The sequence below is a fragment of the Periophthalmus magnuspinnatus genome, chromosome 22 (assembly GCF_009829125.3).
Source record: "Periophthalmus magnuspinnatus isolate fPerMag1 chromosome 22, fPerMag1.2.pri, whole genome shotgun sequence".
Taxonomy (NCBI): domain Eukaryota; kingdom Metazoa; phylum Chordata; class Actinopteri; order Gobiiformes; family Gobiidae; genus Periophthalmus; species Periophthalmus magnuspinnatus.
Window position 1 is genome coordinate 3,188,042 of NC_047147.1, and position 27,572 is coordinate 3,215,613.

The 27,572-nt window shown below is 39.5% G+C and overlaps 2 protein-coding genes across 2 annotated transcripts in view; both read left to right on the forward strand.

Annotated features, from left to right (window-relative positions):
- The first annotated feature begins 450 nt into the window (after positions 1–450).
- LOC117390835 (pleckstrin homology domain-containing family H member 1-like) lies at positions 451–16,710 on the forward strand. The gene is made up of 8 exons (XM_033988639.2): positions 451–624; positions 993–1,090; positions 2,720–2,861; positions 3,451–3,590; positions 9,236–9,365; positions 9,901–9,984; positions 11,111–11,257; positions 12,991–16,710. Exons 1-8 carry the CDS (start codon positions 451–453, stop codon positions 13,141–13,143), a joined length of 1,068 nt encoding a protein of 355 aa, XP_033844530.1. The 3' UTR covers positions 13,144–16,710.
- Positions 16,711–20,988: 4,278 nt separating this feature from the next.
- The window catches only part of slc25a21 (solute carrier family 25 member 21), a 162,220-nt gene continuing 155,636 nt past the window's right edge, over positions 20,989–27,572 (forward strand). Inside the window, exons 1-2 of the mRNA XM_055231196.1 lie at positions 20,989–21,145; positions 21,241–21,332. Coding sequence (XP_055087171.1) covers positions 21,263–21,332 — 70 coding nt within the window. The 5' untranslated portion in view covers positions 20,989–21,145; positions 21,241–21,262. The remainder of the gene's footprint in view (positions 21,146–21,240; positions 21,333–27,572) is intronic.

A 27,572-nucleotide genomic window follows, 5' to 3' on the forward strand; every position in this document is an offset into this window, starting at 1 on the left:
GCTGCAGTAAATAAACAGCAGAATGAAACAGTTTGCATCTGTAATGAGTCAGAGACTTTATTCATTCAACTCTCCACAGCTCAAGTCCAATCATAGAACAGCAAAAAGGAGACCGATGGACAATGGTCTACAGTCCCTTAGCCAATCAGGACGCAGAACACAATGCACGCTCATACACTGTAAAAAAAAGTCTGCAAAATTGCACAAAAGAAATCTGTGAAACAGCAAAACCGTTAAAGATGAATCTTAATATAGCGAGGGACAAGTGTATCACAATAACAATTAAAGATGCTGACAGTTTAAATATTTTATGAATATAAATAATTATAATTTTAATGTTATGAATAAGTGCCATGTTTAAGCAACTGTTATAGACTGGTGGTCTGTTATCTGTGAGAACAACTATGATCTAGCAGAGAACTTTATAGATAAGCAGGGCAATTATGTTACATGTTACATGTTCTGAAGGTGGTGGGCTTTGACGGTTCGACCACAGTGGAGGAATTCCTAAACACTTTAAACCAGAAGATTCTGATGAGGAAGCCTCAGCTTTCCGGGTTCTGCCTCTTCACTGACGATCCTTCAGGGAAAGATCTGGAACACTGTCTGCAGCCAACAGCCAAGGTACAGAGACAGAACAATACACCAGCTGAAATGGATAACAGGGCGCAGGGTCTCATATGTGAATGTTTGTAACCTCTACTTGTCTGTATAGTTATAATCTCTGACACTCGTGGATGAACATGTTATAAGTTACACATTTTAAATCACAATATTAATCTAAAACCACTTAATAAAACAAACAATTCTGCTGACTTTTGCGTTACAAAAATTGCAGTGTCCAATTGGAGCTGACGTCGCCTTAAATGTCATGACAAGAAAGCGCCACATGCTGTCGGCGCCCCCTATGGACAGCTGCACATTCACATCCACAGTCCACTTCTTCATACAGTCTATGGTTGGGGGCTCTCACTGTTGTTGTGTCGTTGCAGATTTGTGATGTTATTTCCAAATGGGAGCAGGCCTTAAAGGAGCTACATCCAGGAAAGAATGAAGGAACTCGAATCGTCCGGTTAACTTATAAAAACAGGTATGAGACTCAGACGGTTTCAAAGGTATGAGGTCAAAACAGGAACGAGACTTTTGGATCATAATGATTTATCGCACGATTGAATAGCGAGAAACGGGACCACGTAGGATACACTGATGAGAAAACTGGAGGACGACTTGAGGTCACAATTCTCAGCCCCTTTGTACTCCAGAGGCAGACGCTTGATTGCAGATAGGCTGGAGGTGGAACCAGAGTCTCCGTCCTGCTCCAGGCGAGGACACAGAAGGGACAGGGAAAGACAGAGGAACACAGTATTTTGACAGAGCTCAGAGAACACAAAAAAATACTAGTTCATTTTAAAAAGTTTGCAGTGGTCCCAAGTTATTCTTCACTTATCTTATGCATTCAGGACGTGAAGCTGGCAAATGGCATGCTAACGTGCACTTCCTGATTATCGAACAATAAAACGCTTCATAATTAGATGCAGACAGAACACAGTGGACTTATTTTGACCTCAAGATCTGCTTAAACAGTATATCTGTACTGGACACTTCGATCACAAACCAAAAAATGGGATTGGCACATGAGGCATCTTTTATTATGGTCTGGTCTTTCAACATTAACATCTTTTAACATCCAGTGCTCAATACTGTACTTTGAAATCAATCTGGACATCTAATCTTAACTTAATCTGACAGAAGATGATTGGCTGTCTAGAGCTGTCTACAGATGTAAAAATTCAGTTAGTTAATTTTAAAATTTTAAATCAATACTCTTGGACACCCTTATGGACTGAGACAACTGCTGGAAATGCTGCACTAAAGGAACTCGGACACATCTCCTCTGGGACTGTCCGCTGATTCAAAACTACTGGAGGAAGATTTATGTGTGTTTAAAAAACATCAGTGGAAACATCTGAGTTCACCCCTCAGCTCTGTGTTCTGAGTGACCCACAAATGACCACTCAAAGTCCATCTTCAGACTTCAAACCAGTGTTATGATTGGAAAACATAATAAAGAGACACTGGAAGGACCCAGAGGAACCAGCGTTTCATTTGTGCTTCACAGAACTGGCTGAAGCGGATGTCTTTTAATATGTAACAGTGGAGGAGGAAATAAAATCGTATCAAGTGTGGAGTAACTGTAAGGGAGTAACTTTAAGGAAAACAAAAAACAAAAAAAAGTAAAGTATTTCAGTGGGTCTCTGTAAAAACAAAAGAAAAAAATGTATTACTTTCTCCCTCCCTCTCATCCTTCCCTTTCTCCCTCCCATCTCTCCCTCCTCTTCTCTCCCCTCTTCTCTTCCTCCTCTTTCTTTCTGCTCTCTGCCTTCCCTCTCTTCCTCCTCTCCTCCTTCCCTCTTTTCCTTTCCTTCTTCCTGCTCATCCTTCCCTTTCTCCGTCCCATCTCTCCCTTCTCTTCTCCTTTTCCTATTATTATAATAATTATTATTAATAATAATAATAATGTTTTTTGTCTTTTCTTTCCTTTGTGTAATAATTATGTGTGGATATGTGCGTGTATATATGTGTATATATATATATATTTATGTGTGTATATATGTGTATATACGTGTGTATATATACTGGGTTGAGATGTTCAAATACTTGAGAAATAATTTTGTACATGGCATATCTTGTTCTGAATGTGTACTTTGCTTCTATCCAGGTTGTGTTTCCGCTCTCAGGTAAAAGGAGAGACAGAGCGAGAGCGCCTCCTTCTGGCCTATCAGGTGAACGACGAGGTTCAACAAGGACATTTCCCTGTGAACAAAGAGCTGGCTATGGAGGTCGCCACCCTCATGGCTCAGGTCAGTTACTACACAATATGGATCAGAGGTGGAACTTAACAAGTACAAGTAGTAAAGTACTGTACTCAAGACAAATCTTTAGGTAGCTATACTTTTGACTTTTACTTCACTACATTTGAGAGCAGTATCTGTACTTTCTACTGCACTACAGTTTTGAACAGGACTGAAAAGTAAAAAGTACTTTTCATCTGATTTGAGGGGTCATTTTTACCATTTTTGTGGAAACGTCCTGACTAAAGTTTTTGAGTTCAAGCTTTGGTTTTGAGCAAAATAAAAATAAGTACACAAAATTCATAAGAAAAAAGTAGAATTTGATTTGTATTGTTACTGTGACTAAAATATGTTTAATTTTAAATCAGAATCACTACATTTACACTTTAACAAATGAACACTTTTACGATTTATTCTTAAACTACATTTTAAACAAGTACTTTAATACTTTTACTTAAATAGATTTTTTTCATGCAATACTTTTACTTTTACTTGAGTAACTTTTTGCCTCCATATCTGTACTTTTACTTAAGTAACAAAACTGAGTACTTCATCCACCGCTGATATGGATATCAGTTAACATTTTCTTGTGTTGTAGGTTGAACATGGGGATCTAGAGCGCCCCCCGGTGTCTCCCTCTGGTTCTCCTCAGCTTAAGTCTCAGCTGATTCTGACTCAGGCTTTGGAGAAGTTTTACCCCAAAAGATACAGACAGGACCTGAGTGCCGAGCAGCTCAGGTCAGCCATTTATTTATGCTTTGTTATGAGAAACATGTGGATTATAACATGGATTGGTATTGTAACTCTTGGGTCATTTGTAAAATAGTAGTAAAAGCCATAAGTAAAATCTGTCACTGGACAAAAAGTTGCACGAGTGAAGACGTTTCGTTAATCATACAAGCTGCTTTTTCAGTTGGCAAGAGCTCCTCTGGTCCCAGTCTGCTGTGCATCTCCATCTCAAAGACTCTAACCACTCCTTTGAAGAGAGTGAAGTTCAGATCTGAGCCAGAGAAAAGAAATGGTTTGAGGCGGGAGTTAAGGAAGATATTTTTGTTAGGAAAGACAATCCTTCCTTAAACAGAAATGGGGGCCTGAGACATCATCTATCCCCCATCTATAACTCCATCCTCAGACCCAAAACAAACAAAGGAAACAAAGAGAACAATAGAGCAAGCCAGGATGTTAATAGGTGTGAAAAATGCCCAGAGGTGTATGAATATGCTAAGTATGATTAAGGCAATAGACATAGCTACAAACATAAACTGTAAATTAAAGCCGCAAGCGGCATCGAACGGCCCTCGCGGGCCGTGCTTCGCACCCGGCCGACCCCGCACTCCCTGTTGGTGGCGCTAACGCGCCACTTGTCCCTTTTTTATTGCGGCTTTGGGCTGCACTTGTCACCAAACTAGTCAAAACACATTGGAAGTGCTGATGCACAAAATGCAAAAACATGGGTTTTGCAGGCATCGCCATGGCAACACCGTGCAAAATACAAACTTGGCCCCCTGAACTTTTTTGTCGGGGACGACCTGAAGAATCACCGTGCCAAATTTTATGTCCGTCGTTGACGGTAATAAGTCGTTATAAGACTTTGAAATGTACGAAAATTTGGAAATTTTCCCATTAGGATAACATGGGCGCTTTCGCGCATCGCCATGGTAACACAGTGAAAAATATGACTTGGGTCTGATTGACTTTTTTGATCAGGATGACATGAAGAGTCATGGTGCCAAATTTCACATTATTCCATGAAAGTAATATTTTTCCCATGAATGGGAAAAATTGGGAGGATTCCCATTAGGATAACATTGGCAGTTTGGCGCATCGCCATGGCAACACGGTGCAAAAGACGGCATAGGTCTGATTGACTTTATTGATTGGGATGACCCAAAGGAATTTTGTGTCAAATTTGGTAACATTTGGGAAAACTAAATTGTCGGCCTTCCATACAAATTTATTAGATGTTTTGTAGGGGGCGCTATCGCGCCAATTTAGTTTCTATCATAATGAGTAGCTTTAGGCAAGAAAGTTTTACAACTGATTCGAATTTGAGCCAAATCGGACTTTGTATGCGCAAACGGGAGCAAATTTAGAAATTTGAAAATTGCAAAAATTCCGATGGAATTTTGCGGCTTCGCCGCACAGAAACCGTAAAAGGGATCATCATGAATTGGATAACTTTTGATGCCCCACTTGTCTAGATGATGTACAGTGAATTTCAGCCCTGCAGGTGAAGCGCCTTCAGAGGAGTTGACGAAAATGCGAGGTCAGCGAAAACGCTGACTCGGCATTTTGGAATGTTCAATCCAAGATGGCCGACTTCCGGTGTATCAGAGGGCGTTGCCATAATAATATTTTTTGTTTGGCATCACTTGAAGAATGCGTGTCCCGAATTTCGTGGCTCTATGCCAAAGTTGACGTCGGGACGTCTCCCATTGACGCAATGTATTTTGACTTTTGCAGGGGGCGCTGTCGCGCCATTTTTTTATGCCCAATGATGCACCACATAAAAAAATAAATTTTTCGGCAGACCTGAATTTTGGGCAAAATTTGGTGAGTTTTTAAATTCGTTTAGGGGGTCAAAATCCTGCTCAAAGTGCAGGAGAAAGAATAAATAAATAAATAAATAATTAAAGCCGCAAGCGGCATCGAACGGCCCTCGCGGGCCGTGCTTCGCACTCGGCCGACCCCGCACTCCCTGTGGGTGGCGCTAACGCGCCACTTGTCCCTTCTTTATTGCAGCTTTGGGCTGCACTTGTCACCAAACAAGTCAAAACACATGTGAAGTGCTGATGCACAAAATGCAAAAACATGGTTTTTCCAGGCATCGCCATGGCAACACCGTCCAAAATACAAACTTGGCCCCCCGGACTTTTTTGACAGGGACGACCTGAAGAATCACTGTGCCAAATTTTGTGTTCGTCATTGACGGTAATATGTCGTTATAAGACTTTGAAATGTACGAAAATTTGGAAATTTCCCCATTAGGATAACATGGGCGCTTTCGCGCATCGCCATGGCAACCCAGTGGAAAATATGACATGGGTCTGATTGACTTTTTTGATCAGGATGACATGAGGAGTCATAGTGCCAAATTTCACATTATTCCATGAAACTAATATTTTTCCCATGAATGGGAAAAATTGGGAGGTTTCCCATTAGGATAACATTGGCAGTTTGGCGCATCGCCATGGCAACACGGTGCAAAAGACGACATAGGTCTGATTGGCTTTATTGATTGGGATGACCCAATGGAATTTTGTGTCAAATTTGGTAACATTTGGGAAAACTAAATTTTCGGCCTTCCATACAAATTTATTAGATGTTCTGTAGGGGGCGCTATCACGCCAATTTAGTTTCTATCATAATGAGTAGCTTTAGGCCCAAAAGTTTTACAACTGATTCGAATTTGAGCCAAATCGGACTTTGCTTGCGCAAACGGGAGCATATTTTGACTTTTGAAAATTGCAAAAATTTTGATGGAATTTTGCGGCTTCGCCGCACGGAAACCGTAATAGGGATCATCATAAATTTGATAACTTTTGATGCCCCACTTGTCTAGATGATGTACAGTGATTTTCAGCCCTGCAGGTGAAGCGCCTTCAGAGGAGTTGACGAAAATGCGAGGTCAGCGAAAACGCTGACTCGGCATTTCGGAATTTTCAATCCAAGATGGCCGACTTCCGGTATGTCAAGGGGCGTGGCCATAATAATCTTTTTTGTTTGGCATCACGTGAAGAATGCGTGTACCAAATTTCGTGGCTGTATGAGAAAGTTGACGTCGACGTCTCCCATTGACGCCCGAAAATTTGACTTTTGCAGGGGGCGCTGTCGCGCCATTTTTTTATGCGCAATAATGCACCACATAAAAAAATAAATTTTTCAGCAGACCTGAATTATGGGCAAAATTTGGTGAGTTTTTGAATATGTTCAGGGGGTCAAATTACTGCTCAAAGAGCAGATGAAAGAAGAAATAAAAATAATAATAATAATAATAATAAAAATAATAATATTTTTAGCAAAAACAATATATCCGATAACATTAGAAACACATATTATACGTTTTTTGAAAGCTCTCGACCTTCCCCACGTCACCGTGGGGTCAATGGCGAATGACGAGCGCTAACGCGCTCGTCATTCGCCATGGCGTCGGGGTCCGCCATTGACCTCCCATTGACTTCCATTCATTTTAGCAGTTACAAGTATGGCCCATGCCTGCGGCATGGGGCCTTGGATAGGGCTCGATGCCAGGAGTGTGTTTGGGGACATTAGCGCTTCGCGCTGCGTCAGCGTCAACATTGAGTCAATGGGCTTCGCCCATTGACTCAATGTTGACGCTGACATGCTAGCAAGAACAAATATGCATGTCCCATGCCTACGGCATGGGTTGCTAGGACACAGGAGTCTGTGCAGGGGGCGATGGGGGACGACGACTCCTATTGACTACTGTTAACGCATGTCAGCGTCAACATCGAGTCAATGGGCGACATGCTAGCAACAACAAATATGCAAACCCATGCCTACGGCATGGGTTGCTAGGACACAGGAGTCTGTGCAAGGTCGCGGTGCTGCCATGAAGTTGCGCGCTTCGCGCGCAACTTCGTGAAGACAGTTTGCAACGATGAGTGCTTCGCACTCATCGTTGCGGAAGCAATAGGCCCTACGCCCTGTAGGGGCTCGGGCCTAAATAAACAAAAATAATAATAATTTTAGCAAAAACAATATATCCGATAACATTACAACGACATATTATATGTTTTCTGAAAGCTCTCGACCTTCCCCACGTCACCGTGCGGTCAATGGCGAATGACGGGCGCTTACGCGCCCGTCATTCGCCATGACGTCCGGGGTCCGCCATTGACCTCCCATTGACTTCCATTCATTTTAGCAGTAACAAGTATGGCCCATGCCTGCGGCATGGGGGCTTGGATAGGGCTCGATGTCAGGAGTGTGTTTGGGGACATGAGCGCTTCGCGCTGCGTGCGTCAACATGTTGACGCTGCCATGCTAGCAAGAACAAATATGCATGTCCCATGCCTACGGCATGGGTTGCTAGGACACAGGAGTCTGTGCAGGGGGCGATGGGGGACGACTCCTCCTATTGACTCCTGTTAACGCATGTCAGCGTCAACATCGAGTCAATGGGCTTCGCCCATTGACTCGATGTTGACGCTGACATGCTAGCAACAACAAATATGCAAACCCATGCCTACGGCATGGGTTGCTAGGACACAGGAGTCTGTGCAAGGTCGCGGTGCTGCCACGAAGTTGCGCGCTTCGCGCGCAACTTCGTGAAGACAGTCTGCAACGATGAGTGCTTCGCACTCATCGTTGCGGAAGCAATAGGCCCTACGCCCTGTAGGGGCTCGGGCCTAACAACAGCTGTTTACAGTTTCAGTGTAGTTAGCTCCTCCCTTCACACAGATATAAGGAAGTGCCAGCAGTAATCTGACCAGAACTGAACAAATGTCTTGGATGAGCAGCCAAATGTCTTCACTTCAACTTTTTGTCCAGTGACAGATTTGACTTTTGGATGTTACTATGGTAACAACCAATACTATGGTATTGTTTTTGGAATCGATTTCTATCATTTTGTACTTATTGTGAAACCCGTCATACCCCCATCCTCAAGAGACTGGTGACAAGAACAGTATGTTAAGACTAAAACACTGCGCACACTCTTTTTTTCCTTCTTAGGCCTGTAATATTTAACCAACAAATGATTTAGATACTTCAGTACATGCATTAATCATCCATTTCACTCCTGATGATTGTAAAATACTGTTGTAGCCACAGTAGCTGACAGAAGCGAGGCTGCCAATCTGCACTCTAGGTCCTTCTGGCCCGATCTCATCTGATCTCAGGAGATAATCAAGGCCGGGCCTGGGCAGGACTTGGATGGAAGACCGCAGGGAATATAGGTGCCACAGGGGGGCAGCACTGGCTCTACTGGAACTGATGTAGTGTCCTTAGGCAAGACACTGTATTCCCTGTGGTCCAAGTCCTGCCCAGGCCCAGCCCTGATTATCTCCTGAGATCAGATTAGTTCCAGTAGGACCTGAGTGTTCATTAGCTCACATTTTAGAGCTGCTCTTTATACATTACAGAGGTTAAGTATCATCAATAATGTTACCTACAGAAAGTTTTCTTCTTGTAAATGAAATAAAGTAAATGATGGACAGAAACTGAACAGAAATAAATATATCAAATAAACAAAGGTTATTATTGATCCTCATTTTACACATGGAAATTAGATAAAGATATACAAGAAATAAAGACAGTCCTCTTCCTCCTCCACTCTCTCCGCCATCCTCTCTTCCTCCTTTCTTCCTCTTCCTCTTTTCCTCCTCTCATCCTTCTCTCTTCCTCCTCTCCTCCCACAGAGACCTGTCCGAGGGCTTTTCGTGTAAGTGGTTGCTTCTTCGCGGCTGCAGTTCGTCTGAGTGTGTGCGGATTTACCTCACTGTGGCTAGAAAATGGCCGCTGTTCGGCGCCAAGCTCTTCTCTGCAAAGGTAACGCAGCCACCATTTTGAGAACGTTTCACCTCCAAAGAGATCTTATTTTGTTTTGCATTTTTTACATTCAGTCCCAGGGCTCTATGGGATTTCTGTCTGGTTTCAAGATGATACAACTTGGAACTAAAAATAAATGTTTATAGGTGCCATTTTGAGAACTTTCCACCATTCGAAAGATGTAACTCCTGGAGAGTGCAGATTCCTTGACTTTTTATGTTTAATCCTGTAAACTATATGCCAGTTCAATACTCAATATATTTGTCACGACCATAGACTGTATATATAAATGGACATAGCTAACCCACTAGCCGCCACGTTCTAAACAGGAAGTGAACATGGGTGGCTCCAATTCACTTTCTATGTAAAAACTGTGTCCCCTCTCTCTGTAACTGCTGCTGTCAGACTCGTCATTTTGGTCTTAAATGTTCGTATTAATCCACTCTACACGATCCTGGGGTTTTTATTATTGTTTTGTGTTATGATGAACATAAATCTAATCTCAAACTGAATATGTTGTACTGTTTACTTTCAGCCACTGCCCCCTAGTGTCGTGGAGCAGACTCAGGTTTGGCTGGCGGTCAATGAAGATGGACTGTGTATACTGGACTTGACAATGGTGAGTTGTAAAGATATTTTTTTAGAGTAATCAAAAACATAAATGAATGAAAGGAACAAGTAGAGACTAGAACCATGTTCAACGTTTCAATCATAAAAAAAGGAACACGTTTATACATGCCCGTTAGAGTTTGGAAATTCAATATATGTTTCCTGGTTGAACTAGTATGGATTTACTTGACTAAATTAGCATCACATTTCTGTCGACAAAACCTGCAAATCTTAAATCCTGAAGTGTGTGGCGGGCTTAAGTCTTAAATCCTGAATAAGACACAAACTGAGACCAAATAAGGTGAGAAAACCTACTTTGTATACATGTAAGTATTAAACGAGGCGCTGTATGTTCTGCAGTTTTAAGGCACGATGCACATAGCTCCTCATTGTTTAAGGTTGTTACCACGGTGACAAACTGAAACGCCTCACCTGTGAAACGGAAAAGCCTGATCACTGTCTGTAAACGTCCTAAATATACAGAGTTATTTTAGTGTTTTGGTGATGTCACGGTGGTGGAAGCAGAGCAGTGATATAAAATGTGATGGAACTACTTTTAAAGGGCCCATATGTTGTTTCCTCATCACAAACAGAGTTTGTGATGAGGAAACAACAGAGTTGTGTTGGAGTTGTGTTTTGTTTCATTCACACATGTTTAATACGCAAAACCCTGCAGACTTAGGCTTTCTAGTTCTTCTCCCAAATGGAAAATGCTCTGTTCCACCTTGTGATGTCATCATGTGGTAATACAGGAAATGCTCCACTGTGTTTTTAAACCCTAGAATCATTTGGATCATATCAGTACTAGAATTGCCAATCTCTACTGAACTAAAGATAAAAGGACTTGTTAATGTGAAAACTATCACTTCATGACATCACAAGTTGGAACAGAGCATTTTGAGCTTTGGAGATGTAGACAGACTAATAATAAAGTCAAAACATGTGTGAATGAAATAAAACACAACTCCAGGTATGTTATGAGGAGGTAAACGCATTATAAAGTCCATTTTGTGAAATATAGGATCTTTAACACAACTAGAATTCTCACTGACCGTGTTATAAACTGCATTAGTGATACTTAGTCCAAATACTACTTTACTGAAGAGGTTAATGGCTCCTTGTCCTTTTCTCCACAGCACCCCCTGGTGACGTATCCATACCAGTGCGTGGTCACGTTCGGCGGCTGTAGAGAGGACTTCATGTTGGTGACGACACAGCAGAAGGAGTCTGGAGCCGGGAAGAAGAGTGTGGAGAAGCTAGTCTTTAATATGGCCAAACCAAAGGTACAGGACATGGGGCTGTGGGTCTATGTACATGACCACTCAGAAGGCCAAACACACCTCTCTTTTTTTTTTTTTTTTTTAACACTTTCTACATTTTATACACCTACAGAGGGCATTAAAATATGAAGCAAGATAGATGGAATTATGTTGTAAAGGAAAAAAGTTAAAGATCCTCTATCACACAAAATAGACTCTTGTGATCTTTAAGTCATGTTCTAATACAGTTTCCTCCTCAAAAACAGACCTGGAGTTGTGTTTTGTTTCATTCACACATGTTTGAGTAACACTTTATTATTAGTCTGTCTACATCTCCAAAGCTCAAAATGCTCTGTTCCACCTTGTGATGTCATGAAGTGGTAGTTTTCAAGTTAACAGCTCCTTTTACCTTTAGTTCAGTAGAGATTGGCAATTCCTGGGCTGACATGATCCAAATGATTCTAGTGAAGGTGTGTGGAGTTAAAAACACAGTGAAGCACTTCCTGTATCACCGCATGATGACATCACAAGGTGGAACAGAGTGTTTTCAGTCTGAGTGAAGAACTCAGCCTAAATATGCAGGGTCTCTGTGTTAAACATGTGTGAATGAAACAAAACACAACTCCAGGTCTGTTTGTGATGAGGAAACAACATTAGAACAGAGATCAGAGACTAGAGTAATATGGGCCCTTTAAATAAGTCTTAATAAGTTCCTTAAAGTTTTTTCTTTGCTTCATAATTCTATATATCTTGTCTCATATATTTGATGTTTCTGGATGTTTCTATAGCAAGTGTAGAAAGTAGTAAAACTAAACTAAACAAAACAAGTTAAATATATTGCAAAAGTAAATATAAACAATAAACGATTGTCTATATTTACATTGACACAAAAACCCAAGAGCAGATTTAAAGTAAACTTTCACAGTAGTGATGTGATGTTTGTGACCAAGCCGACTCTTTTGACCAGTTGCTTGGATTCAAATCTCATTTTTTAAAAGAGCCAAATCTTTGTCTTTCTAATTTGTATGTACTATATTTTCCGGACTATAAGTGTCACTTTTTTCCTAGTTTGTCCAGGAGTGTGACTTATACTCAGATGCGACTTATATGTGAAATTATTAAAATATATAATTTCACATCTTTGTTATTGTCACACTGACAACTGCACGAGGGCGCTCTAGACTTGTGTATCAGTATCTACTACTCCTGTACCACTGAAAATGTAAAATTTCAACATTACAGTGATTTTAAAGACATCTGAGAAAGACTGAACCTCCAAATTTGATGGTTGTGTACTGACTGAACACTGAACGAACACAAGAATCAGCTCAGAAGCAGAGCAGGTGACACAAGGGAGAGATTTAAGCACAAAAAACCCCAACATATTTAGCATCATCTTAATAGTTACTTTTAAAATTACTCTTATTGTTTTATTTCGATTATGCATAATTTGAAAGGTTAAACTCAGTGTCGATCTCAGCTTGAACCAGTTTAAACACATTTAAACCTTGGTCATTTCTCTCAGTGATTAGTTTGTTGTAAAAATGAGTTCACACATTGCCCCGTCTTTTGAACAGCTCTTTAAAATTAACAGATCCAAACAATTCTAATCCCATCAAAGTCCCATCATTACTTTACAGCTTAAATCTTATCATATAGCCAAAAAATAACCAAAAGTTTCCCACTGGTGCAAAGTGGGACTGCTAATATGCTACATAAGGCTAATTCATTTTTTTCATGTAATGTTTTGTTCCCAGATTTTGGAGCTAACGTTGCTAATGGCAAGCTACATAAACCACTGGAGCCTCGGCGTTCCCTCTGCCCCCCCTCAAAACCCCTCCCACTGGGACACAGACAGCCCACACTTCCCCTCTATGAACTACACCACCAAGGGACCCACGCTACTGTGACCAACGGCAACACAACATCTACAATCATTTTGAACTTTGACCTTTGAGAGGCTCTTTAACACGAGCAGTTAAAATCTGATCTGTTTTGAAAAGAGCCTAATTTTTTTCATATTTTTCTATAAACCTACTCTGAATGAACTTTAGAAACAGCAGGGCAGCAGATCAGGTGACATGGTGTTTTGCACATTAAAAACATTTTGCATAGAATTAGTAGTCTGCTTTTATTTTGAAACCATAGACTGTATATGTAAATGGACATAGCTAACCTGCTAGCCGCTGCGTTCCAAACAGGAAGTGAGCATGGGCGCACTTCCGGCTCCATCGACTCTGGCTGCAGTTCACTTTACATTGAAAAACTGTGTCCCTTCTCTCTGTAACTGCTGCTGTCAGACTCGTCATTTTTGCTCTACATGATCCTTGGGTTTTTGTTTTGCCATTTTGTCTGTGATGAAAGATACACTGTCTGGCCAAAAAAAAAGTCACCATCCGGATTTAACTAAGCAAATATGTTGGGGTTGCTGCAGTTGGTCAGGTCTAGGTTCAGCAACAGTCTGTGCTCAAAGAATGAGGTCAGCTGACACCTGAATATACTGAATGACCAGGTTATTCCATCGATTTTTTTCTTCCCTGATGGCACGGGTGTATTCCAAGATGACATCGGGCTCAAATTGTGAAAGAGTGGTTCAGGAGCATGAGACATCATTTTCACACATGGATTGGTCCACCACAGAGTCCAGACCTTAACCCCATTGAGAATCTTTGGGATGTGCTGGGGAAGGCTTTGTGCAGAGGTTCAGACTCTACCATCATCAATGCAACATCTTGGTGAAAAATTAATGCAACACTGGATGGAAATAAATCTTGTGACATTGCAGAAGCAAAATCGAAACAATGCCACAGTGAATGTATGCTGTAATTAAAGCTAAAGGCGGAACAACCAAATATTAGAGTGTGTGAACTTTTTCTTTGGTGGTGACTTTTTTTTTGGCCAGGCAGTGTATTAACCTGCTCTATATGATCCTGGTATTTTTGTTTTGCTATTTTGTCTGTGACTCAAGATATGAACGTTAATAACAGACAAATCAGGCACCTTCTTTCCCTGAGGTCGCTCCCACTAGCGTTAACAACAGGTTTGATTGACACCCGCTCTTTGCTGGCAGAAAGTGGCGTTACCTTCAACAGCTTTGCTCTGGATTGGCTCTTTGGTTGCTATGATACTCGCAATCGAAATTCCAAATATGGAACTCTGCTCCAAATTAGGCTCTATAACTGCTCTAGCCTCGATGAGCTTCATTTGGGGCTGAACGCTGTGGGTGACGTCACATTCACTTAGTCCACTTCTTTATACAGTTTCTTTATACAGCATGTTTATCAGCCTTTTTTGAATGCACAAAACCCCAAATATCCAGCTCCCATTAAAGAGTTTAAAGTCTCATCACTAAAGACTTGGAAATTGTGAACATGTTTTTAAAGTGACTTATTATACAATGATGTGACTTTTTAAAACACTTTTGCCATGGTGTTCTAGCAGCTGTGGAGTCTGTAAACACATACCAGGGTCAAAGGTTGAGTTAGCTTAGCACGTCTCTTTCTAGTGTCGGTTATTTATTTCTACAACAAAAGAGCGGTGACACTGCTCAGCTACTTCAGAATAATTAAGGTCTGACTTAGGTTTCAGTGTTTTTTTAGATTCTTTTAATACTTTCTATTTTTACTTTTTTTTAAACAAATATAATTACCACTTTTGTTTTTTGTTTTTTAATATGATAATGTAAGATTTTAAATGATGGGATACAGTTTTGTTCTTGTGTGTTGGTACTTGATAACTTAAAGGCCCTGTATATTGCTCTTGAAAATAAGTCTGCTTTGAAGTGTGTGTTAGCATGCAAGTTGTTGTAGGCTTTACCATGATGGTGAAAACCACGCTGATCTGAGTAGTGAAAAGTGCTTATAAACTCATTGTGGTGAGTAATTAGGATGCTCTGAATACATAAGGTCAATGAGGAATAACTTTGGACCACTGCAAACTGAACTAGTTCTGTTTTTCACATTTTTAAGATCTGGTACAGCGCCTTTAAGTACTTTGTCATATTTAAATCCTGGATGTTTTTCTATTTATATGTGTTAAGGAGGAAACTAACAACTTCATAGAAATACCAAACATAACCAAGTAAAAGTAGTGTTCGTAAGTACAAATTTGAGGTACCTGTACTTTACTGAAGTACATTTTACAGTGTATACTTTTTACTTTGACTTCACTACATTTGAGAGCAGTATTTGTACTTTCTACTGCACTACATTTATGATCAGGACTGAAAATTAGAAATATTTTTTATTATTGTCTGAGACCTCCTGAAAAGGCTGAGGGTTTATTTTTATCATGTCATAACTTGAGAAAAACAAAAATACACAAATAAAAACAAATAGAAAAAAATGATAGATTCATTTGAACAAAATTCAGCTCAAATCTTTATCAAAATCACCACATTTGAAGCTTTATAAACTGCTCAAAATCTGTGTGAAATTCTTTTACTTTTTACTCTTCAAGTAAAAAGTACTTTAATACTTTTACTTAAGTAGATTTTTTCATGGGATACTTTTACTTTTACTTTAGTATTTTTTTCTTCTTTTGCTAAAGTAACAAAATGGCATATTCTTCATCATGGATCATCTGCTTATATTGAATACATAAAGTTAGTTTACTGCATGAGAATGTAATACATCAGTGCGACTAAATCTATGGACACTTAGGGCTGAACTACTGGGATCTTGTTTAGTTTTTTTTTAAGCAGTTGTGATTAGCCTTCATAATAAAACAGAACAGATTAAGTCAAATTATCAAATTCTTTTATGCTAACCCCCCCCCCCCCCCCCCCCCCCGCTCTACATGAGCATTATATAACAGGCAAATCAGATGCTTTCTATCCTCAAGGTCACTCCCGCTAGCATTAGCAACAGGTTTGATTGACATCCTTGCTAAGCACTCGCACTGCTGGTTTAGCAGGGAGCAGGTTTCTTACCTTCACCAGCCTCGCTCTGGATTGGCTTTTTGGTTGCTATGATACTCACAGTCAAAACTCGGCTCCCAATTGTCCCCTATAACTGCTATAGCCTCGATGAGCTTCATTTGGAGCTGAACGCTGTGGGTGACATCACACTCACTTAGTCCACTTCTTTATACAGTCTGTGGGCCCGGGACAGCAGACCCTTTGTCACCTCCCTTTTGGCGCCCCTGTTTGTATAGTCTATATAATATTGTGTACTGTATTCTTTTAAGCCATTTGTTTTCTGGCATCTGTGAACATGGCTCATGGCTGTCACTCTGTTTTATAATCTTGATTTGTCTTAAAAGAAACTAGAGCTAACGACATGTGTTTGGAAGCATGTAAAGACTTGAACTGTTGGAACAAACCACTGCCTTCTCCATAGAGTTTCTATTTATTTGACTTGGGGCAGTAGTGTGAGCTGTGTGAACATTTACTGATATTGTTCTGTTACATTTGTGTTCTCTCAAAGCTTGAAACTTGGTGTCTATATTTGTGGTTTAAATAAAATGGTACGAACATATGGGAGTGTCTTTGTTTTATGTTTCAAGTAGAGTTCAAATCAGGGTGGGTAAACTTTCTGACACATGGGCCAAACGCATTCTAAAATTTGCCAGAGGGGTTGGGCCAGGATCCAGGATATATACATAATATATGTGTGTGTACATATATTACATTAGAGATTTGGCCTGTAACATGTAGCAAAGCATGAATATGCAAGGCTCATTGTACAAATTGTTTTCCAAATGCATTAATTAAATCAATAATTAATTTATTAAATTTCAGTTAAATAAAAACTGCAGGAAAACTTTGAACAAGGTTTACCCTTATCTATTTTAATATAATTTGCTCACGTTCGGCGGGCCGGATTAATAAGACCAAAGGGCTGTGTGTGGCCCATGGGCCGTACTTTGCCCATGGCTGGTTTAGATTCAAAATGTAAATCTGCACTGTGTAACTTCTCCGATGGTGGATTCCCTAGGTCAAGAGTGTCAAACTCAAAGTCACAGTGGGTCAAAATAAAGAAAATAAATAAATAAATTACTGCACCTGATGTGTAATGTTTAACTTTTCATATGGAAACATAGTTTCACTTAAACAGAAAATCTGGAACAACTCAAGCTTGATATTATAAACAATGAGAAATAAAATTTGAAATAAAAGATAGATAAAAGAATAAAAGATACATAAAAGAAATTATGTCTCTCTCTATAGTAATTAATTTGGTCAAGGTGACTAGTAGCTTGGTTGCAAATGAGTGTCAATAGAAAAGGAGGAGCGCTTCCCGGTCGCGACTGCACGCCAGTCAAGACCAGCGTACTGGCAAAGCATTCTGAGATTTGTAGCATTAATGGTGTATGAGCTATATATCAGGGGGCCAGCTCTAAGGCACATTTAATATGATCTCACGGGCCAAATGTAATCACACTGCGGGCCAGACTTGGCTGAGTTTGATATAGGTGCAGTAGGTGTTGTCACGGTAACATATTTTGAAGCTCGATATATGGCTAAAGTAAATATAGATGATAAACGATAACACTGAAACCACCTGCTCGTCTCCATGGAGATGTTTTTGCTTTGCCTGAAATGTTCTACAGTATGGCACTTAACTACATCATGTATATATTCAGTTACCTGTACATTTATTGAGAGTTTGCAGCTGATGTCATTAACATTCCCTGGGGATGTGATGCTAACTGTAGGCACTGCTTGGTCTGAAGGCCTGCTACTCAAGTTATACTTGTTTTATTTTAACATAATCTGACCATAAAGAACTGACTTATCTGAAGTCCAACAGGTGAGCTGATTTGTGCTGTCGAACAAATCCATTTAGTTTTTTTCTTGATTTTTCAATCTTAAAACTTTTTTGGGCAATATTGGGCAGCTACTGTGTGCATTGTGTCACCATGGTAACTACTGAACATTCCGTCATAGAAATATGTGTAGAACTCCCCAGCATGACATCACTGCAAAGCATCAATACGGCTAAGAACTCCTTGAAAAAATATGCATTCTTACAGTGACTGGGTAGCCTCTCCACAGATCTGACCTGTAACTTGGTAAAGCCCCCTGCTTGTTACCATAGAGATATATTCCAGACAAAGTAGTTGTTAAACCCTTCACCAGAAATGTTACATTTTACACCTTTAAATGTCAAAAGAGTATTAGCACAACATAAGTCTAGTTCAGTCTCTATGTTCATGTGGAGAGTTGGTGGTTCCCTGCAAGAAACGCTTACTGCTGTTGTGTCATTAAGCAAGACACTTCAAGCACATTGTCTTTTACTGTGTTTGATGTCATAACATTCTATATAGGTGTAATATGTAATGGAGACTGGTGCAGGTACAAATCCTCTTGTTATTGTGCAAATGTTTGTAATGTGTCTAACCCTGTAGTTTCAATCTGTACAAACATGTTCTGAAATGTCCCTGTGCATCAGATGCCCTTCCCTGTGTGTCCCTGTGCGTGAGATGCCCTTCCCTGAGTGTCAGATGCCCTTCCCTGTGTGTCATTTTGAAAAATTACTTTAAAATATTCTTTAGACAATTTGTATATATTTATTTGTCCTGATCGGTGTCTTTTCACTTCTGTACAATCTGTAGGTAAACTAGGTAAAGGGTGAACCTCCGTGCCTCAGTCCCTCTGGATATAGGTCACATAAACTAATCTTTGGTCCTTGCATTATTTACCGTCTGAAATTTTCAAAAAACAGGTTAAAGTTTATCTGTTTTGAACTGGAGAGCATCGCCTCATTCCAGTGACGCAATACAACACATTTGGGAGCATCATGTTTAGTGCTCAGACCAAATTGTGAACTTAATCCCAGTTTCCACCAGCCCTACTTGGCCCTACTCTACCCCAATTTAGAGTTTCCTTTGGCCCTTCTTAACTGGTACCATATATATATATATATATATATATATATATATATATATATATATATATTTTTAGTACCTACTTGCTGCTTGGTTCTATCCATAGACTGTATAAAGAATGTGAGATGGTTCATGTGACTCTAACATGTGGGAGATGTTCTTTGGTGCTGGTCCATGTAAAGACTTACAAGCAGAGCTGCTTTAAAGTCTATTCTCTGAGCCACTGGAGCCAGAGACCTGAGCACAGGACACATGTGTGAAGTACTTCCTGGTTCTAGTCGAGCAGCAGTGTTCTGGATGTACTGCAGCTGTCTGGCTCGTTTGGAGAGTCCAGTGAGCAGGACGTTACAGTCGTCTAACCTACTGGAGACAAACACATGGATAAGCCTCTCTAAGTCTGGCTTTGACACTATACTTTTTGCGATATTATTTTCTTGTGAAGCTCACACTGATGAAGATGGAGAACATTACAAATAGACCTAGTTATGGGCTTCAGCTTCTTCAGCGACATTCTTATATTTCACCATTAAAAGTACACTGCCTGGCCCAAAAAAAAGTCGCCACCAAAAAAAGGTCACACACTCTAATATTTGGTTGTTCCGCCTTTAGCTTTAATTACAGCACACATTCACTGTGGCATTGTTTCGATTTTGCTTCTGCAATGTCACAAGATTTATTTCCATCCAGTGTTGCATTAATTTTTCCCCAAGATGTTGCATTGATGCTGGTAGGGTCTGACCTCTGCACAAAGAGCACATCTCCAGCACATCCCAAAGATTCTCAATGGGGTTAAGGTCTGGACTCTGTGGTGGACAATCCATGTGTGAAAATGATGTCTCATGCTCCTGAACCACTCTTTCACAATTTGAGCCCAGTGAATCCTGGCATTGTCATCTTGGAATATGCCCGTGCCATCAGGGAAGAAAAAATCCATTGATGGAATAACCTGGTCATTCAGTATATTCAGGTGTCAGCTGACCTCATTCTTTGAGCACAGACTGTTGCTGAATCTAGACCTGACTTGTACCTATCGGCTCGTACTTATTTGCTTCGTTAAATCTAGGTGGCAACTTTTTTTTTTTTTTTGCCAGGCAGTGTATATCCTAGTTTTAATTAGTTAATTTCTATGGCAACAGTAATTTGTCATTATTCTGAAATGTATAGATTTCAAAATGACAAAATATTGCCTTTATCTTGAGCCATTTTCCTTAATCTTAACGATAAAACGTGTTGGATTTCATATTATAGTCCAGATAATGATGAACTAGGCCTGTGAAAATATTGGAATTTGGTGTTAGGATTATCAGGGCCAAAATAATTGCGATTAACAATCATCAAAAAGTTCATAATGATACTATAATGATAAGATAATAATATTCCATATTTAAAAAGCTGTTATAGTAGTGTACTTTAATATAAATGACAACAAGAAGACATTGGTGTTTGTGTTTGAGTACATTATCGCGTGCAATGTATTTTATTATTATTACTATTATTTATTTTTTTAACTATTCAGGATGATTCAGATATTCTGTGTAGAAGTAGCTTTGTTCTGCACATTCTAGTGTAATAAAGGCCATTATCTTTGTTGTGGATTCTCAGGATTATAGAAAGTGTCTCACAATTAATTTATAATTGATTCATAGATTAATTTGATTGGTTGTACTTGCTGAAGCCCCGCCTCTCCCACAGCTGGACGATTCAGTCTTAATAAATTGATATTAATATAGGCTATAAATCATTGTATTTTGTTACTTTTCATTTTCTGTTATTGTGTAAAAACTATTATATTTATTATTATTACTTTGTTTCTTCGTGTAACAGCTCAAGATTTATCTTCAGGTAATTCTCTGACACATTCGGAGATAAATGTTAATTGAGTCCAGATTAGCTTTTACTACTAGCCACCTAGCCTAGCCTTAGCCTTAGCATTAGCATAGCGCCAGTGTTGAGTCCGCGGGGAGAGACACACAGCTGTCTTCGGCGTGGGCTGCCACTTCAGGAGCGCAACAACTTTCACCAAAACCCGGTTTAGAGGCACGAAAACAGCGGCCAGCCACGGAATAAGCAGAACAAGAACAGGTTTGACGAAGATAGAAGCAATAAACAAACGCATGTCATCCTTGTGTTTGACTTTTACGCACAACTAAACTAAACGTGCCATCTTCCCGTTGAAGGAGCAGCAGCTACGGATCAAAAATGTCAAGCCCGAAACCGAAGAGTATGCTCCGAGAGGCGTCCCACCAGATCATAGCCGGTGGATCTGCAGGTAGGTTTCGCAAATCTATGGCTGTTTGGTTCAGGTTTTTGCTGTAGTTGGCGAATGAGCGATGCGTAAATGGTGCGTAAATCTTCACCATTCATTGAGATGTCAAGCTAGCAAAACGTTCCTTGCTTAAGTTAATGGTTGTTTGATGTTGCAAAATCGCGTGGCTAATATTCATAAAAGCGCCTTGAGCGGATGGTGCGTATAAAGGAAATACGCGGGGCTGAGCCAAAGAGCAGAAGTTGAGATGGTTAGTGTCTCCTTTACGCACGGTTCGTTTGGATCCGGTTCTCAGTGCTGTCAGTAGGCTTTGGTGTTGCAGGATCCTGAAGTTTACAGAGAGTTCCACCAAGAAAAATAAGACATAAAGCATGATTTTCAATGAGGCTCTTTGTAAGGATTTTGTAGCCGTCTTCTGATAATAGAAATGGTAAAACTGCAAATTTTAGTAAGCATACATTATCTTTCATTTATGTAGTCGAAGCAGTGGTGGAAGAAGCATTCCATTTTGTGACTTAAGTAAAAGTACAGATATCACAGCCCCCCCTCCCCCTCAAAAAAAAAATAAAATAAAAAACTCAAGTAAAATTATCTAATGAGAGTATTAAAGTACCTGTTTAAAAATGTACTTAAAAGTAAAAAGTAATTCTTGCAGATTTTGAGTCTTATAAAGCTTCAAATGCCATGATTTTGATCAATATTTGTGCTGAATTTAGTTGAACAGAAACAATTACCGTATTTTTTGACAATAAGTCGCAGTTCACTTCACTTATACGTGAAATTATTAAAATATACAATTTCACATCTTAGTTATTGTCAGGTAAAGTTTAACTAAGAAACTCACTTTACAATAACAAAATCTTGACAAACAAACACAGAGTCAGTACTTACAGTGGAGTGTCTCAAAACAGAGTCACTTCCACATTAGTGACATAACAAAAGAAACACATACACAATAGCAGACTGGCCACATGGAGGCCAGCAGCCCCACACAGGTGTGCTGAATCTTCTTAAGTAGAGGGAGGCAGCTGCAGGTGAGCCACAGGATTGGTCAGGCTGGAAAACAGTCCTCCAATCATCAGCAAGGGCTCACTCAACCAGGATTTCATGGGGAAAAGGAACAGATTCAGCAACAGTCTTAAGATAACAGACAAATAATAACAAAAAAAACCAAACAACTTAAGGTCTAGGGCTATAACAGGCGCTCTGGTCTTGTACACCAGTATGACAGCCACGCAGAAGCGGCGCTTCATCTACTTCCGGAGTTGGCTGAGTTGTTCAGAAGTGACACTGAGGATGAAGAAATGAATGGATTTAGTGATTTGGAGTGAGATCCAGAGTAAACTTGTTAGCTTGTTTTTTTATGCTTTAGTTCTCTGATTAACTGTTAATGTCTTACATTAACATACCAGACACGTATTCAGTTCGTTTTCTGTGTGTTACGTTAGCGTGCTGTACTGCTAGACAGTTTATAAAATGTCTGTTCTTGGTCTCAGATTTAGTCAAATAAATTTCCTCAAAAAATGCAACTTATAGTCCAGTGCGACTTGTGTATGTTTTTTTCTTCATTATTATGCTTTTTTTTTTTGCTGGTGCAACTTGTATTCCGGAGTGACGTATAGTCCAGAAAATATTGTAATTAGATTTGTTTCTATCTGCTTTTATTTGTACATTTTTGTTTTTCTCAAATTATGAACGTGTTAAAAATAAACCCTCAGCCTTTTCAGCAGGTCTCAAACAATAATAAAAAATAGTTTTTCAGTCCTGTTCAAAAATGTAGTGGAGTAGAAAGTACAGATACTTCTCTCAGATGTAGTAAAGTAAAAGTAATAAGTAAAGTACAGGTACCTAAAATGTTTATTTAAGTACAATACTTTATGACTTTTACTTCGTTATGTTCCATCACTGGGTTTGTATTAAAAATACCTATTGTTGGTCTAATAGTATCTTACATAGTAGACGTGGTTTTATGTTTCTTATTTACAAAAAATCTCATGAATAAATGCTTGTTTTAGTGAATGGGTGACTCTCTGCCTGTACATCGTCATGCTCAGTAGTAGTACTGCCTCATTTAAATCCCCAATAGGAAACTCCTTTCATTTTTTTGTTGTAGTCTGAATGTACTGCAGTCACGATATGTTCAGGCCAACTTAAAGGACAAAGATGAATATTACATTTTTATCTACAATTCAGGGTAATTTGTGTGGATATGTGTAGGCTATTTATTATAAAACATGAAAGTACTATTAGCTACTACAACTACTGCTACTACTACTACTACTACTACTACTACTACTATTATTGCTACTTGCTAGTACCTGCTACTATCTATTGCTAGGTTTGATTGACAGCGTTGCTAAGTGGCAGTGTGGCAGGAAGGGGCTTTAATAGCCTCACTCTGAATTGGCTCTTTGGTTGCTCATGGTTGGAATTCCAAATCTGGATCTCTGCTCCAAATTGTCCCCTATAACTGGTCTAGCCTCAATGAGCTTCATTTGACTGGAGCATGTGTGTGACAGCACTTTTTTATACAGACTATGGATGATTTATTTTTATTATTATTTTTTGCTGTTTATCTCCCTAAATGTGTGTGCCTGAAAGTTTAAACTATTGTGGAACCAAATTGTTCTTGTAATGAGGGATTACGGAGACGAGTTCTTCTAATGGTATTAATAGCTGAAGGTGTAATGGAATCAGCTTATTATCGTTATTACAGAGGAGCAGAGTCACAGAATGAAGTTGAGCAAGAACTGGAGGATTTATAATCAGTCTATTTATAAATACTTTTCAGCTACGGACATTTAAAAAAAAAAAAGTCAACATTTTGTACATGGTATTTAGTTATGTCACAAAGTCCATTTCAGTACAAAGGAATTGACTTGATGTTTGATTCCGATTCTGATACGCCAATGATAATAAAAACACTCTTTCTTTGAGATGTGTGATTTTCAGCATACAAAGGTAGAACTTTCTTTTCTGTTAGAGAGAGAGAGAGACACAGAGAGACACACTGAAGACTGCACAGCTGCTGAAACAGGAAGCAGCTCCAACCTAACAGGAAGTTGTGTGTTGATCTCTCTTGCTTTCTCGCTGATCTTTGCTCATTTGTTTGTTGCATGTTTTGGCTTTTTGTACATCTTAAACTTGCATAACGGCTCTTCACTGGGCCAACTCACACCATCAAATTCACATATGGAAGTCATTATCCCAAAAACTCCCATTTTGAAACTTGTTTGAGATTGTGTTGTTTGGCCCCTCCAGCCGCTGTGTCACTTTTCGTACTGCGTGAAGTCTGCTGTGGTTACTGGGTAGCTTGGGTTCTGTCTATTGCTTAACTAAACCAACATATTTAACAGACATGACATAAGCTGGTAATACTGCCTTCAAATCCATTGGAATTATAATAGAACAAAGAAGTTTTAAGTTGGACCATTTCATATTGACATTAACTTTGCCTTTAAGTGTTGTAAGTTCAGTTAGCTGTACAACATATAAACTGGTCTCATTTTTATAGTTTTTCCACCTCCGAGACACTCAAAGAACCACTCCCTCATTCACACACATTCATACATCAATGTACGCAGACACTGGGGCTGAGGTGGGTTAAGTGTCTTGTCTAAAGACACAACGACAGCGTTCATGTTTGGGAGCTGGAATTGCACCACCTACCTGTGGGTCAGTGGCCAAAGTTTGTCCCCAGTACAGCTATACTGTATAAGCAGCTCTTGAGGTCAAAATATGTCTAACTATAAAGTAATTTATTGTTGGATAATCAGGAAGTGCATGGTTAACGCGCTAGTTTTTGCTTGCTTTTTTGTTAACTTTGCACTCACCTTTTGAAATTTGTGAAAAGTGCTTATAAACTCATTGTGGTGAATAACTAGGATGCTCTGAATGCATAAGGTGAGGAATAGCTTTGGAACCACTGCAAGCTTCATGTAAATGGAGGAGCCTACAGCACTTTTTAAAAAATATGCCAGAAAATGGGTAATATTACTTTAAAATAAATAATCTTTCATTTCCAGTGATCCAAGGTTAAATATGCTATCTTTATTATTTTAGTGTGTTTTATTATTTATACGTTTGGCTCCAAAAGTGAAACGTACTGAAGCTTGTTGGACACTGGACAACAAGCCTGAAATGCCACATGGTTTACATTAGTGAAGGTAGGAACTTAAACAAGACTATAAACTGCCAAGCCAGAAAGGCTACTTTAAATACTTGGGCTACTCTTGTCTCAAAAAACTGTGTGTAACGATACACAGTTAGTTTAACGATAGTACTGCAGTAGTATTCAACGGATTAAAAAGAGACGTACATAGGCTGTGTTCACTTGAGTCATCTATATACTTTAAGTTAAAGGTTGTAAGATTTTTATTTTAAATTCTTGTGGCCCCACATACTAGTAAACATGTTCAAATTAAACATAGCTCATTTATACTTAGTTACAACAATACTGGACATGATGCTATAATTTGGAGGTTTTGGTCTCAAGATAATTATCCAATCAGAAAGCAGAATGAGCCTCACATGACTCTCTCATCTGGGTTGGCAGATTCAAAGCTGAAATCCACAGACTGTATAAAGAAGTGGACTAAGTGAGTGTGACGTCACCCACAGCGTTCAGCTTCAGCCAAATGAAGCTCATCGAGGCTAGAGCAGTTATAGGGGCCAATTTGGAGCCCATTTCCATATTTGGAATTCTGACCGTGAGTGTCATAGCAACCAAAGAGCCAATCTGGAGCAAGGCTGTCGCCTCCTCCCGCATCCTCCCTGCTGTTGGTCAAACCTTTTGCTAACGCTATCGGGAAAGAAAGTGCCTAATTTGTCTGTTATTAATGTAGTGAATAGTAGTGAAGCACTGAATCCTCTGTCTTGTATTTAGTTTTTGTGCTTTAAAACACCTTGAGACACCCGCATTCTTACGTGCCTCTTCCTTTAACGTAAACAGGGTCATCTTCACAGATCTGACCTGCTGCAGCTTGGCCCATGGTGTCACCTTCTTGCCTCTGCAGTGATAAATAAGTGAAATGCCGTACTGTGGAACATTCCAGACAAAGCAATAACTGTCCATGGAGACAAACAGGCGGCAGATGTTCCTCTAGAAAAGTTGCATTGTTAACTAAAATATTAAATCAGAATTGGCCCTTAAATTCAAAAAGCTCTTGGTAGTTTTATATATATATATATATATATATATATATATATATATATATATATATATATATATATATATATATAAAATATATTTTAACTTTAGTCAGTGGAGCAGGTTAGGTTAGCTATGTCCATTTATATATACAGACTATGGCTTCACTTCATTGACTTGACTTCCAGTGTTCTTCTCTGTTGAACTCATCTGACTCTTGCCTCTGGGACTTCTGGGACATCTATACATGTGTTTGCGTTGGTTGGACCTGCCCTCATTGCCTCATGAACAGGTTGGGTCGTGTCAGTTCAAAATACTCCGTCTCTTTCATAGTTGAACCATCATTAAATAAAGATTACAGCGTGAATGTTTGAGGTGTGGCATCTGCTGTGTTCTGTTGGAGGATTACTGCCACTATATCAATGGACTATTAATAGACCCAGTCCTTTGAGATACGACTGCAACATTCATCAAATCAAAATCAAAATCGTAATTTGAATGAACACAGTTAGCAAATCGGTAACTTATCGCTAAAGTCGCTAACTAGTCGCTAAAGTTTCTGGAAGTAGCAACAATTTCTCTACAAACAACTAAACCTAGATCTGTACTAACATGTAGTGAAACATTCTTGTGCGTCAGATGCCCTCCCCTGTGTGTGTGTCAGATGCCCTCCCCTGTGTGTGTGTCAGATACCCTCTCCTGTGTGTCAGATGCCCTCCCCTGTGTGTGTCAGATGCCCCCCCCCCCCCCCCGTGTGTCAGCATGTGTCAGTTTTTCTTATTCTTCTTTTCTAATATGAACTTTCAAATGAATCTTTATTAAAACATGAATCACAAATCTAATCATAATCCGAATGCTCGTCAGAAAAATCACACATCTTTCTTTGAGACTTTGAACAGTTTTAAACTGCTGTCGACACTCACTCTCGTCTCAAACACAGAACTATACAAACGAAACCCAACACATGACTCCACAGGTCCGTTTAAAACATTCAATTATTTAAAACAATCAATTATTAAAGTTCTGCAGTGGCTCTGTCCAGTTTTGTCCTTCAAATATGTTCATGTTTTTTGGAAAGTAAAATAACCAAAAGC

Bases quoted from the DNA above. Each gene is read 5' to 3' on its own strand.
- LOC117390835 (XM_033988639.2), top strand. From the start codon at position 451: ATGTTACATGTTCTGAAGGTGGTGGGCTTTGACGGTTCGACCACAGTG. The intron at 1,091-2,719 runs GTATGAGACTCA...GCTTCTATCCAG, and splicing joins CGGTTAACTTATAAAAACAG to GTTGTGTTTCCGCTCTCAGG. The intron at 9,366-9,900 runs GTAACGCAGCCA...GTTTACTTTCAG, and splicing joins CCAAGCTCTTCTCTGCAAAG to CCACTGCCCCCTAGTGTCGT.